This window comes from Zosterops lateralis (assembly GCF_965231275.1).
Source record: "Zosterops lateralis genome assembly, chromosome: 14".
Classification (NCBI taxonomy): domain Eukaryota; kingdom Metazoa; phylum Chordata; class Aves; order Passeriformes; family Zosteropidae; genus Zosterops; species Zosterops lateralis.
Genome location: NC_139774.1, coordinates 12,223,408 through 12,237,674, shown reverse-complemented (window position 1 = coordinate 12,237,674; position 14,267 = coordinate 12,223,408). Strand labels below are relative to the sequence as shown.

At 54.9% G+C, this 14,267-nt stretch overlaps 1 protein-coding gene across 1 annotated transcript; it reads left to right on the top strand.

The window, feature by feature from the left end:
• The first annotated feature begins 315 nt into the window (after positions 1 to 315).
• Positions 316 to 9,846, top strand: SPARC (secreted protein acidic and cysteine rich). Its single transcript, XM_083871917.1, has 10 exons — positions 316 to 461; positions 6,261 to 6,329; positions 6,527 to 6,577; positions 6,733 to 6,817; positions 7,217 to 7,338; positions 7,544 to 7,664; positions 7,836 to 7,969; positions 8,108 to 8,256; positions 8,826 to 8,974; positions 9,202 to 9,846. Exons 2-10 carry the CDS (start codon positions 6,273 to 6,275, stop codon positions 9,228 to 9,230), a joined length of 897 nt encoding a protein of 298 aa, XP_083728043.1. The 5' UTR covers positions 316 to 461; positions 6,261 to 6,272; the 3' UTR covers positions 9,231 to 9,846.
• Positions 9,847 to 14,267: the final 4,421 nt, after the last annotated feature.

The following is a 14,267-nucleotide window of genomic DNA, read 5'->3' as shown; positions in this document are numbered from 1 at the left end:
GAAACACCAGCTCAGGGACTGAGCTACTCCGCTGAGAAATGACAGAATTTAACATTATAATTGCAGCAGGTCGAGGTGTTCAGAGGTGGAAAACCAGGCAGGAGATGGCGTTCCTCCATCCCCAGTGCTGTCAGCCCGGGACAGACAGAGAACACTCATGGCAGTGCAGGCAGCTGCTGTGGCAGTGACCCTGCTGGCAGGGCTGCCCCTGGCAGGGGCCCTTTGATCTCCAGCTTGATTTCTCTGGTCTATCCTTTGCAGCCGGGCTCAGGGACTGCCCACTGGGAAGCGGAGGAGAGGAAGAGACCGATTTGGAAAGCTAGAGAGGAGGAGGAGGGGGAGAGGCAGAGGGAAACCCAGCCCACCCTTTGGCTTCCTCCTGCCTCCTTCTAAAACTTGCAGATTCCTCCAGCCTGTCCAAGAGCCTGAAGTTCCCTCAGCCGTGCTGCCGGGACTGCGAGGTATGGCCCGAGCTTCGCGTTTGCCTTTGCTCTGCTTTTCCTCCCTGCACGGGGGTCCCCACAGCCCTGGGGATCCCCACAGCCCGGGGGTCTCTGGCCCCGCTGTCCCAGCCCGGGATGTGTCCAGTGCTGGCCACGCATCACTCGGTGCATTTAGAGACCCCACTGACTTCACCCCTTCCTCCTCTTTGCAGCATTTCCACTTCTAAACTGCCTCTTACTCAATTTCGCAGTCAGAGCTTTATTGCTTTGGTGGCATCTGACTGCAAAGGTTTAACCCGCCCTCATTCTTCTCTCCGCTCCCTTTTTCCCCTCTGGGTTTTCAGCTGGGGAGTAGTTCCTTAGCGAGATCCGTGGCACCAGGGTCTGGACACATCAAACCAGCCTGCAGAGAAAATCAGATCTAGTTACCAACAGTCCCCCCTTCTCCCAGCCTGAGGTGTGCTGGCAGGTGATGTTTTACTCACCAGAGTATCCAGGGGAAGAACAAAAGAGCTTCATCTCGGCGGTTTTATTTTTTTCAGTGCAGCCGGTCTTATTTCTCCTCTGAAAAAAAAAAAAAAAAAAAAAAAAAAAAGACACTCGGCTTTTTGTTCCCAGCAAACTTTGAAAGCCTTTCAAGTCTGCTGCCCTGGCTTGCCGAACTCTTGCTGATCGACTGTTAGAGAGACAGAGATTGCAGGAGGGGAGGAGCAAAGCTCTTTTGGGGTGTTTTTTTAAGAACTTGGGTTCTGTCAGGGACAATTTTAGCTGCACCCAGAAGAGACGAGGGCTCGTTTCCTTTAAAGGCAGCCGCTGTCCTTCCCGGCCCGGTGACGGGACAATCTAACTCTGCTCTTTGTGTCCCTTCTCTTAAGAAAGCTCCACTCTGTTGCATCCAGCCAAAAAAAAGGGGAAATTTAAGCGGTTGGGGACTGAATTCCCACCCAAACCGAAAGGCAAAAGTAGGAATGAAACCGGGAATATCACCAGCATTCTGAGTCCTCAGAGACAACCAACTTGAAACAGCCCAGAAACTCAGCATCCCTCCAAAAGGACAAAAGTTAATTGCAGCCGTTTGTTGGGGTGGATCAGGCGAGTTTTAGGTGGAAATGAAAGGCTGTTGGGTCCGGCGCAGCAGCCAAAGCCAAGCCATTGTCTGCCACATCGGCAGGAGCAGGGGTGCGGGCGGTGTTGGGAGGGGGAAGAGCAGAAATAAACTTTTCAAAGTTTTTTTTTTTTTCAAGCCCCTCCTTCCACAACACTCTGCTCTTCCATGACTCAGCCCCAGAGGAATGTCGGCTCCCATGGAAACCTTTTCTGGGTCCTCTGGTCCGAGGGATGTCGGGGCTGTTATCGCTGGAGCGGCTGTGGCAGGGCAGGTCCAGCCAATGCTTTGGAGATGGTTTGCATTTTTGCAGGATATTTATCGGACACTTTATTCTCTGCCTCCTTCGTGGAGCTGTGCGGGATTAGCTGGCTGCACCCCCGGGGCCGGAGGGACCTCCCGCACCTGGCACAGAAACATCCGGGCTGCTTTTGACACTGCCTCAGGTCCAGCCCCCACAAAAGAAAAAGTTCAGGCAGGACAGCAAAATTATGTCTCACCTGTCTGCACAGGGCTCATCCACAAGCAGCTGCCTGCAGCCCACGGCTCATCCAGGCACTTTTCTTGGTACTAATTTAAGTGTTTTCTATTATGGATTCAATCTGCAACCTGGAGAAACTGTGACAGGCTCAGCACAGAGCTGTGATGGGACTGGGCTCTTGCTGTTGTATCAACAAGCCCTGTAAGATCTGAGCGTTTCTGAGTTCACACAGAGCTGTCAGCTCCCAGCACAGGGAATGGGTTCACAGTGTTGTGCTGTGTCCGTGTCTTTAGTGACTCTGCATGGGCACAGGGGGTAGGGAGATGTTTTTCCTTGCTGTTTTACTTGGAGTGTGTAAGTGTGTGCATGTGCTAAAGGGAATTTCACTTCCACCTAAACCTTCTGTAGCTTTCTGAGTATGCACGGTGTGTGAGAGGGGTCTGTGCAGCTGGCAAGAGCCAGGCCCTGCCCTGCTCCCCAGGCACCCAGGGCAGCTGCAGCACATCTGGGTGAGGCAGCACTGAACATGCAGGGACCTGTTCAGGAGGGAGCTTTATGGGGACCCACACAAACAATTCTGGCTTCAAATGGAATTTTAGCCTGGGAGTGGCTGCTGAGTAAAGCTCAGAGGGTCTTGCTTGCACAGGGAGGTCAGGGCCAGGCAGTGGGGACCCAGCCCTGGCTTTTTGTCTCTGTGGGGGTCACACTGGGTCACCCAATCTGCACTTTGAAAACTGTGGCCCCAGTGGGGTTTGGCAGAATCTTTTTCCAGCCCTATTTTACCTTTACACTCACTGTGAGGTGGAGGAATGTCAGGCCCTCCAGAGGCTTGGAAAAGCCATGAGCAGAGGGAGGGTGGGTGCAGGAGACCCTGCTGCCAGGCTGGGGTGCAGGCAGGAACTGAGGCATGGGAGGGTTTTGCCCGGCCATTGCCCGTTCCTGCCTCCGTGGCTGCAGTGGGAGGAGGCAGCAGAGCCCCCCGCCCGGGTGAGCAGGGGTGGCAGCTGGGGTGAGGCCGGTGGCCTCGAGGAGGAGCTGTCAAAGTGGCCAGGGAGAGACTCCTCCCCACGCTAACGTGGCATCCCAAAGGGCTTACGCAACCCTGGACGGGGCCAGCGCCACATGGACCACATGGGCTCCTCCACCACGGAGCCTCTCCTGGAGGCTGCACCTGGAGGCTGGACACTGCACTCCTCAGTGTCCTCCCCCAACCCACCAAGGCCCCCAGGCTGGGGTCCCCGTCAGAGACCCACAGACCCAGTGACACAGACTCTGCTCTGTCCATCACTGCGGGGTATTTTCCCCATCAGCAGAAACTGATGATGGAGCCACAAGCTTGGGGGAGAGTGGTAAAGAGTTCCCCAGAGCAACTGGTTTAGAATCTGTGCAGGTGCTGAGGGTCAGCCTCAGCCCTCTCTATACCCTGTGGTTTTCTTCTGTGGGGAATGGCTGTGAAATGCAATGAGCAGCTGGTGCTGAGGGCTGTGCTGGAGAGGTGAACCACTGAGAGGGGTTTCTGGGGCCCCCAGACTGTGTTTATAGAGTGACTGGGAGATGAAGTCTCCATGTAGGATGCAAGTGGGATCAGGTATTAAAAAGTCTGTGCAGCTCATGGGTCCTGCAGCCCATGGGTGCTCTGTTGTCTACTCAATCCACAGCATTCAAGAGGGCAGGCCTGAGGAGAGGGTGGTGACCATGGAGCTTCTCTTATTCTATATTCAGCAGCCCTTTCTGTGCTGGTTTTCAGCATCCTACAAAGTGCTGGTCTCTGTTGATTCCTTTAGGATGCAGAAGAGCCTAAGTCTCTGCTTGCTAAAATCTTTCTTCCTGTTTCCTTCGGTCCCCCCTTGCTGCCCTCTGCCCTCCATGGGGCTCACAAAGCAGTGCCAGGCATTCCCAGTGCAGAGCCCCTCAGGGATCCTCCCAAGTCCCTCCAGCTGGGGGATGGATGCTGAGCTCATGGTGTGGCCCAGGTGCCAGCCCTAAAGAGCATCCTCTTGGCTGGCAGGACCAGGGTTGCTCCACAAGGAGGGAGACTTGCACCATGGACCATGTAATCCCAATGGAGCAACCCTGTGTGCAGGGCTCCTGTTATTTCAGGACTTTTGACCACCAGGCATTTAGGAATGACCATTTGCAACCCTGCCAGGGGCTCACAGACACTGTAATGTCCTCTCTGCACAGGCTTTGCCTCCAAAACGTTGTTTTATAATATATTTGTTTTACCATCTAAGGCACAAGAAAGCTCTGCAGACCTTGTTTGCTCAGACTTTTTCGTGCTCCTTCTTCCTCCAAATACAACACTGGCAGCTCCAACTGTCTGCTGGCTCCCAGCAAACATGTAATTCCCTGACCCCACTTAACTGCATGCCCAGACTTTGAAATTCAAGGCTTTTTTAAAGCTTGGGGAAATGATCTAAGACAGCTTTGCTGTGGGGTTGGGTTCTTCTTAGTGCCACCTTCCACATGTGCATGCACTGCCGTCTCCTCCAGGCTGGGCACTGCCCAGTGAGCATCACTGAATCTCAGAGCATCTTCCAAAGCAAACAGGCCCCTGGGAGAAGCCCAGGAGGAGCCTTTACCAGCCAGGGGATACCAGTAAGGGAGGAGATGGCCAGAATCACCTGTACTTTTCCACCTCCCTCCCCAAACAACCCTTCCAGGAGTAAAGAACCAGTGATCTCTGCTGGCAAATGCTGGCAGAGCTCACAGAAGCCTCCAGAACAAATCAAGACGAGGGGAAGGGACAGCTCACACCAAGCAGGAGAAGAGGGAGCTGCTCAGCTGCAGCCTCGACAGAGCAGAAGGGCAAAACATCAGCAAAACATCACCCCACAGCTCCTCTGCCACAGCCCCTTCACACCACCACAGCAGCCATCCCCAGCACCCCCTCCCAGCCCTCTGACACCCCAAGAAAGCTGCCCTCCATTCCCTGACTCCTATTTTGCACAGACACCCCACTAGAGGCTGGGTGAGGTCCTGAGATGGGAAAGAGGATTTTCTCTGAGTGGCCAAACCTCACTAAATCAGGAAGCAGAGCCCAGCCTGGCTGGTGTCCTGGTTTGGTGTGGGTTTATAGCCAGAGAGCTGCTGTGCATGAGGAGGAAAAGGACACAGTGACATCAGATATCCTGGGAGAGAAGAAGAAACTTTGTCCCAGCAAATCCCTCTCTCTGGCCCCAGGGCGGGCTGTGGTGCCCCGGCCACGCAGGTGGAGAGGAGGAGGAGGAGGAGGAGGAGGGCAGGGGGAAGGGAAGACTTGGCAGGGGGACAGGTGGCCTGGCTGGCAGGAGAGAGAACAGGGGTGTTTCAGTGTCCCCGCGGGCGGAAGGCAGCGGGCAGCCCTGGCTGTCAGCAGGGGAACACCACCCGCATATTAAGCGGCAGCTGAGCTGCTCTCGCCCGCACACAGAGCGGCTCAGCCCTGCCAAACAGGAACCGGGGGGGGGACAGGGACACCGGGATGTCACCATCTGCGCCCTCCTGGCTCACATCACAGCCGGTGTGAGCTGGGCTGCCTTGTCCTGCAGACGCTCTGCAATGGCCCAGGCTGGGAGGGTGCAAAGGGCTCATCCCATCTGGAGTTTGTCTCCCAGCAGGGACAACCCCAAAGTGTCTTGGATCTCTCAAACCCAGTCTGGGGACCCTCAGGTCTGAGCAGGAAAGGGAAAAACAACAGATACCCCAATATTTTGGGGTGCTGGGGATGAGGGACTGGTCCCTGATACCCCTAGGGATACCTGTGTCCATGGGGGAAGGATTCTGAAGGATTTAATTCTCAAGTGCTCTGTCTCATTGTCTCTCTGTTATCTCTTTCCTTCATCCACTTCCATATTTCTTCTGATTGACAACTAAGAGTGTCATTTCTTGTATCTGGCACTCATATCAGGGGATTTTTAACACAAAAAGTGTGTGGGGAGTGGTGAAAAAAAAAAGCCTCCAGAAGAGGAAAGAGCCATTTTGACTGTGATTTTCCTAAAGGCATCCAGGAGAGCAACAGACATCTAAACCCCACTGTCTCATTTTGCAAAATCAAACGAATTTATCTTGGAAACACGATTTGGCCCAAGGTTTTGGCTAGAAAAGCCAGCATGTGGGTCTGTAATGCTGAACAGACGAGGCAGGAAATGGAGAGAACGCCCTTCTTGAAGTGTCTGAGTGCTCAGCCTGGAGCCCAGCGGCACACAGTGGCCTCCTTCCTCATCCCTCCTTTTCCTCTGCTTTATTCAAGGTCTGCTGAAAGATGAGGGCCTGGATTTTCTTCCTTGTCTGCCTGGCAGGCAAAGCCCTGGCAGCACCGGTAAGTGCAGGAGACAGCGGAGCCTCAGCTCTCGGGACTGTCCACCTGGAGTAGCTGATGGGGATTTTCTTTTAATAATAAATAAAGCACTGAGGAATGAGGGACAACTTGAGGGTGGCCTTACTGCCTGTTCCAGTGGGTCACCCCCCTTGGGACTGTCCCATGGACCCCCCACTCATGTGCATTTTCCTTTGCAGCAGGAGGCTCTGCCCGATGAGACAGAGGTCATTGAAGATCCCACCACAGAGGTAGGTGGTTCTGTCCCTCCTCCTCACCCATCCCCTCAGCACCCACTGCTCTGGAAAGAGCATCTCCAAAGCTCTGGGGAGGCATGAGGGGGCTGCTCTGCCTCCCAGGAGCTGGGGCTGTGCACCCACAGCAGAAACACCAACCTCTTTTGCAGGAGCCCGTGGGGGCTAATCCCGTCCAGGTGGAGGTGGGAGAGTTCGAGGAACCCACAGAGGATGTAGAGGAGATTGTTGCAGAGAGTAAGTCACTCTTCCCCTGCCCTCCAGCCAGCAGGGACATGTCCCCTCCCTGTGTGGGGGAGCTTTAGCCACCCCAAACAGTGAGGGGCTCCTTTGGGAAGGGCTGTAGCACAAGGATGATGCCAGCCTGGATGCACACTTAAAGCAAAAGAGGCACATGGCCTCTTCCAGCCCTGGGCTCTTTTTGCAACAGAAAAGCCATTGGTGTAGCTACAGAAAGGAGTCCAGGACTAGCCCCAGGGCTAACATGGACTTCTGGAAATCCTCAAATCTTCCTAGTACAAGAATAGATGCTGGGGGCTGTCTTTGGCAAAATCAGTCTTCTCGCTGTGCTGAGCTGAGCATCTCGTGGGAGATGAGGATGTGTCTGGCTCTGACTTTGCTCCCCTCCTGCTGCAGACCCCTGCCAGAACCACCACTGCAAGCACGGCAAGGTGTGCGAGGTGGATGACAACAACTCGCCCATGTGTGTGTGCCAGGACCCCTCCAGCTGCCCCGCCACCGCTGGCGTCTTCGAGAAGGTGAGGGCAGGACCTGCTTGGTGGCCCAGGGCAGGGAGGGACCCACGTGGGCTTTGCCAGAGGGGGTGACATATGGAGACAGAGTCAGGGAGGCTGGTCCCCATCTGGTGGTGAAGGAGGAGCCATTGCCCACCCCAGGAAACAAGTTAAACATCTCGTTTGGAGACTCTCCCTGCCTCTCACGCAGAGTCTCCCCTTCCTGCAGGTCTGTGGCACTGACAACAAGACCTACGATTCCTCCTGCCATTTCTTTGCCACCAAGTGCACCTTGGAGGGAACCAAGAAGGGACACAAGCTGCACCTGGACTACATTGGGCCCTGCAAATGTAAGTGGAGACATTCCCTCAGACAAGGGGACCCCTAACTGTGCACAGCCCCCGTGTTCACAGCCTGATGGAGAGCAAAGGTCCAGACAAGCTCGGTGCTGAGATGGGAGGGCACTGGGGTGTGGAGCTGCATGTCCAGATGCTGTACTGACCCCTGTGTGTGACTTGCAGTCATCCCAGCCTGCCTGGACACAGAGCTGACTGAGTTCCCCCTGCGCATGCGGGACTGGCTCAAGAACGTGCTGATCACTCTGTACGAGCGCGACGAGGACAACAACCTGCTGACTGAGAAGCAGAAGCTCAAGGTGGGGGACAGGGGAAGGGGTCTGGCAGCTCACCCCCACAAAGGAGGCCATCCAGAATGACCTGTGGGATCCCTGTAAAGACCCTCCCAAGGTGCCCCCTTGCACCCCATTTCCCTGCTGACAAGGCCTCTCCCACAGGTGAAGAAGATCCATGAGAACGAGAAGCGCCTGGAGGCTGGTGACCACACCGTGGAGCTCCTGGCCCGGGACTTTGAGAAGAACTACAACATGTACATCTTCCCTGTGCACTGGCAGTTTGGGCAGCTGGACCAGCACCCCATGGATGGGTGAGTGCCAGCAGAGCAGGACAAGGACCCCACCATTCCCTGCCTGAGGACCAGGGTGATTTGGCAATAGAAGGTGTTAAGGCAGGCTGGAGATGTGACATAAGTGGGTGGCTGGTGGCAGAGGTTGTGGCAAAGCAGGCTGGGGTAGAGGCACTTTTGCCTCCTGCAAACTGCTCTTCTGCAGGAAGAAGGGCCTCTCCCAGCCCCAGCTGCACCCACCTCCCTTGGGTGGGGAGTTTCTTCTCAGATTTACTGTTCTATGATAGTGCCCTAAAATATCTTAGTCCAAAGGCCCTGGGGTAACTTCAGCAGCTGAGATAGCAGCTGCTGGCTTAGCTGTGGGCTGCAGATGGGCATGAGAGCGATCACACACACAGGCCTGTGGGGTGGGGGCAGCTGGCAGGGACCCCCGGCTGGTGGCTATTTTGTGACCAGCACAGTTGGCTGCAAAGGCAAATACCAGTCCTTGACACTCAGAGGCTGATACTGGGAGGGCACTGGGACAGCAGCCAAACCAGAGAGCTGGGGCCAGCCTCTTCCCTCCTGTGACGGTGTGGTGACCTTGGCAGGTACCTGTCCCACACCGAGCTGGCCCCCCTGCGTGCCCCCCTGATCCCCATGGAGCACTGCACCACTCGCTTCTTCGAGGCCTGTGACCTGGACAACGACAAGTACATCGCCCTGGAGGAGTGGGCCAGCTGCTTTGGCATCAAGGAGAGTAAGTGCTGAGGAGGGCAGGAATTGGGGGTGGAGGGGAGGCTGAAGAGCACCCCCAGAACCCCCACTGTGGATGAAGCAATGCATTATAGCCTTGGGGTAAATGCCATACCAGGGGTTATGTCGGGGCTTGAGGAATCAGCCCTGGGTGAGGGGAAGCAGAGGGCAGTGGGAAGGGTACCCTGGCAGCATCCACTTCCTAACTGTGTCTCTCTTTTCCTTCCACAGAGGACATAGACAAGGATCTTGTTATCTAAACGCTCACCTTCCTGCTCTGCTGCCAACTTTGTCATGTTTTAACCTTCCCACTTCCTTTGGGTTTTAAACTGCTTTTGTTTTGTTTTGTTTTTTTCCCTGGGAACAAGGTGCTAATATAGGTCTAAACATATGTAGTAACGGTGCTAAGAGAAATAACAGTCCTCGTTCATAGCCTTATCTATTACCACTAGATTACTCACCCAGCTGTTTCCACACACTCTTACCAGCCTTTTCTCTCTCTCCGACGTGTCTTTACCGCTGATTGTTCCTGTGCTAAATATCCGCTCTGCCTCCATCGACTTCTCTTAACTTCTCACTAACAGCACGTTCCTGGACACGTCAGACACAAAACCCTCTGAGCTGATTCACCACCCCAGTCACAGATGCCAGAGAGGGAAGGCAGAGCCAGAGGATGTAGGAGGATTGGGTTCTCAAGCAGAGCAGCTGCAGGTGATACTGTGGTCACCCAGCTCTTGGTAGGAAGTATAGAGAGGGGTAAGAAAGACAGAGAGTGGTAGGATTTTGTTTTCCTTTCCTTTTTTTTTTTTTTCTTTTTCCCTCTCATTGTCAGGGCTTGAATTTAGCAGTTATTGGGCACAAAAAAAAAAAGATAAATTGAACAAGAAAATAGGGAAGCACACAGAATTTAAAACAGATAAGATGAAATTATTCCCATCCTGTAAAACCCTCTTGAATAATAAAGGTTTGAAAGTGCTAAATGTTTTGCCATCACTCAATGACCACGCTGCTGTTGTGTTTTCTGTGTGAGATGGGGTGCCTGTTCCCCGGGGTGTGTGTGGCTCACCTTGATGTTGTGATTCAGCTGTAGGTGAGATAAAGCTCTTGGCTCTCCCCAAATCACAGTGTCCTTAAGCACTTCCCACTCCTCTGCCTTGCCTGTGCTTAAATTCCAGCCCTGCTCTCCCAGGGAAGCTGTGACAGACTTGGAAGGATATTTCTGCCCAGAAAGTGGCACGTTTGCCACATGCTCGAGGGAAAGGCTGTAATATTTTTTTCCTGTTGTGGCTTTAAGGGATGCAAAGGATGGAAGAGAGAAGGTACTTGGATTTTGCTTTATAAGAGAGGGTCCTGACAGGAGCAAAGTGATGGTTAAATCTCACAGGCTGAGAACTCTTTTTTTACCTCTGAATGTTCCCTGTGCCTTATATTATTAAATTCCTGCCACAGTGTGAGCAACCTGATGAGTCTCTGTAATAAAAAATACTGATTTGAAACACCAACAATAAACCAGCCTGCAATGTTCCTCTGTTTCATCCCATCCTGGTGGGAGGGACTGCCCCCTCAACACCAGCCTCACACATGGGTTCAGGTTGTTACCACAGTTCTCCCAGCCCCTAAAAAGGTTCTGGTCCAAGGTAAGCTGAGATGCTTCTGCCCATTCCAGCCCATCACTGTAAAGGGAGTGGGGAATATTTGATGGGTAATATGGGCAGAGATGGGGTCAGTGCAGCAGCCAGCATAGACATTCACATGGCTCTCAGGCCTTTCCTTTCATCAGTAATAAAATCCCTGGGAAAGGCAAAAAGGCACAACAGTAGGAAAAAATAAAATTACCCCCATTTGCACGGGCTAAAAATAGCCAAGTTTCAAGAGCTCTGGCTCAGCTGTGAGGTCGCTGCTGACAGCCCCTGTGGGATGTGCTGTGCTTCCAGCAGAGCTGTCGGGTTGGGTCCTGCACAGGGTCACTCCTGGCTGCAGAGCCCTGGGCAGATCCCACAGAACACTCACTTGGAATTGCCAAGGTGTTTGACCCCAGTGGGAGAGCTGTTGCCCAGAGGGGCCAGGTGAGGGTTTTCCACCCCTGCCTTGAAGCACAGCACCCATTCCACCTGGCCACACTGCTTCCCAGGGCTATTAGCCAAAGGGGGGTTCTCAGTGGAGACACAGTGAATGCCTCCCCACTGTGGGACAGCTGCTACAAACTGGGAGACCTGACACAGAGAGGGGCACAACTGCAAGAGCCAGGTGGATGTGATCCACCTCCAGGCCTGGAGAGCTGTGGAGAGAAGGTTTGGGCAGAGGAGAGGACAGGAAGACAGGCAGGGGCTGGAGGAGATCAGCCATCCTGTGCAAACCTGCTTCCCACTCACTCCTCTCATCCAGAAACCCTCGCTCTACTCCCCCGTGAGATGCAGCTCCATTCCTTCCAGCTCAGCCCCACTGCCAGTGCTGCAAGGGAAGGCTTTCCAGCCCTCCTCTCCCCTGCCTTCCCCTCTGGTGCAGAGTCAGCTCTAAGCCACAGCAAGCTCAGGAAAGCCAGCAGGCTGCACCAGGAGAGATGGTTATCACAGCTCTGGAAGGTTCAGTGATCCATCTCCAAGGCCGTGTCCCATCCCTTGGGACAACACCTGTGTCCCAGCAGTCTGGCAGAGCCCAAAGGAACCAGCCCAGTGCTATAACAAAGTGCAGCTGCCCTGGCTTTAGCTGAGCATCAGAATGTGCTCAGGAGGTTGAAGCTGGGGCTCCCTTAACCCTTCAAAGGTCACAGCCTGAAGTATCAAGTGGCTGGAATTTCACTGCCTTGGGGCAAATGCCATACAAGGGGTTATGTCAGGACTTGAGGAATAAGCTGGCCTCTTTGAGCTTTCAGACCCAGACAGTCAGCAAGGGTGGAACAGAACAGCCCTTTCCCTGTTAGAGCTGAAATCGAGCCTTCCCATGCCTGCACAGCAGTAAAGAAACTCTCCTGTACTTTCCTAGTGGAAATTCTCCCTGTGGTTTGTGCTGACTGAGGACACAGTTTGCAAACCTGAAAAAAAAAAAAAAAAAGAAAAAGAACAGACAGATCTGGATCCAAAACCAGCACCAGCCTGACCCGAGTGCCACAGTGCCCCTGCAGAGATGGTTCCTTTTGGTGCAGTTACTCACTGAACCATGTCCTGCATTCGAGAGAGGAAAGATGGGGCAGACAAAGATTTCTGTAGAGATTTGTGCTGTCCTGTCTGTTTTCCCAACCCTTACTTTTGTAAGAGAAACAAACTGAGCCATAAACACTGCATTAAGGTTTGTGGCTTAAATGTACAAAATGCAGGTGATGGAAAAGGTGACAAGCCAGGGATCACCATGACTACCCCAGTCACACATCTGGAAACAGCCTGGGCTCAGAGTCTCATTGTCTGCAAGGGGTACCTGCACCTGGAGCTGCTTCTACTCTAGCTAACAGTGACACTGGAAACCCATGGAATTAAATTCATCCTACAGCACAGAATCATGGAATCACAGAAAATTCTGAGTTGGGGATCCACAAGGATCTCTGAGTCCATCTCCTGTGACAGGACAACCCCAAGAATTACACCACATGTCTGAGAGTGTTGCCCAAACGCTTCTTGAAATCAGGCAGGCACTGTGGCCACTCTGCCCAACACTCTCTGGATATTTGATAATATCCAACCTAAGCCTCCCCTGACACAGCTTCACATCATTCCCTCAGGCTCCATGTGTGAAGGCTGGCATTTCACACAGCTCAAGTCTCATCAGCTAAAATCAGCCCAGCAAAGGAAGGTTGGCCCATGTAACTGAGGGCTTTGCCCCATGTTCAGATGCCCAGGGTGGTGGGGCTGATGGAGTTACCATTCCCAGTGGGAATCTCACCACAGGTCTCTCTCACAGCAGCTCAAGCACACCCAGAATCACTGCTAAGGGGGGATCTTATCATGGGTCTGGCACAGAGTGTCCCCAGTGCCAGGATCACCTCCACCCCTCTGCCCTGCTACGGCTTGAGAGGCAGCCTCCAAACCGCCCATATCCACTGCAGAGTATCCTTTTGTCTTAAAATCTCATATATTTCAAAGACGGACAAATTAAGTAAAATCTCGCCCAACCTCCAGCGAAGAGAAAACGCCGGGAAAACACTTCGAGGGGCTCATGTCCCTGCGGCCGGCCTGGGGGGCGGGCAGAGGGGAAGGAAGCAGCAAGCAGACACAATTTTGTCTGGCCCTGAAAGTGTGAGAAGCGCCTCCTCTCCTTCCTCCTCCTCTCTTTCCTCCTCCTCCTCCTCCTGCTCCTCCCCCGGCCAGTGCCATCGGCGGCAGAGCGCGGAGCGGCCGGCGGGGGGAGCGATGGGGCCGGGGATGGGGCCGGGGATGGGGCCGGGGATGGAGCAGGGGATGGAGCCGGGGATGGAGCCGGGGATGGGGCCGGGGATGGGGCAGGGGATGGAGCCGGGGATGGGGCCGGGGATGGAGCCGGGGATGGAGCCGGGGATGGAGCCGGGGATGGGGCCGGGGATGGGGCCGGGGATGGGGCCGGGGATGGGGCCGGGGATGGGGCCGGGGATGGAGCAGGGGATGGGGCCGGGGATGGGGCCGGGGATGGAGCAGGGGATGGGGCCGGGGATGGGGCCGGGGATGGAGCAGGGGATGGGGCCGGGGATGGAGCCGGGGATGGGGCCGGGGATGGGGCCGGGGATGGGGCAGGGGATGGGGTCGGGGATGGGGCCGGGGATGGGGCCGGGGATGGGGCCGGGGATGGGGTCGGGGATGGGGCCGGGGATGGGGCCGGGGATGGAGCCGGGGATGGGGCCGGGGATGGGGCCGGGGATGGGGCAGGGGATGGGGCCGGGGATGGGGCCGGGGATGGAGCCGGGGATGGACCCGGGGCCGCGAGGAGGCTCTGCCGGGGCGGGGCGGGACGGGCACCGGGGGCAGCACGGACCCGCTCCCGCATTCCGCAGGTGAGGGCTCTGCCCTTCGCAGCCGAGCGGATCAGAGCCCTGGCCCCTTTAGGGATATGTCCCCACCACGCTTGGCTGTCGCATCCCACCGCGTCCTGCCACATCCCATCCCATCCCATCCCATCCCATCCCGCCACGTCCCATCACATCCTGTCCCATCCCATCCCATTTGCTAAATCCTTTAGACACAAAGCTGTTGAAATTCTGGAAATTTGCATTTGGGGATTTTGGTATATAGTAATGTGTGGGGGGCGAGATGGAGGGTTTGGGGCATTGTCTAAATCCTTCTTCTTCACCTTCTTCTTCCTTCTTCCTCATGGGTTTGGGAGGTTTTCTTTAACTG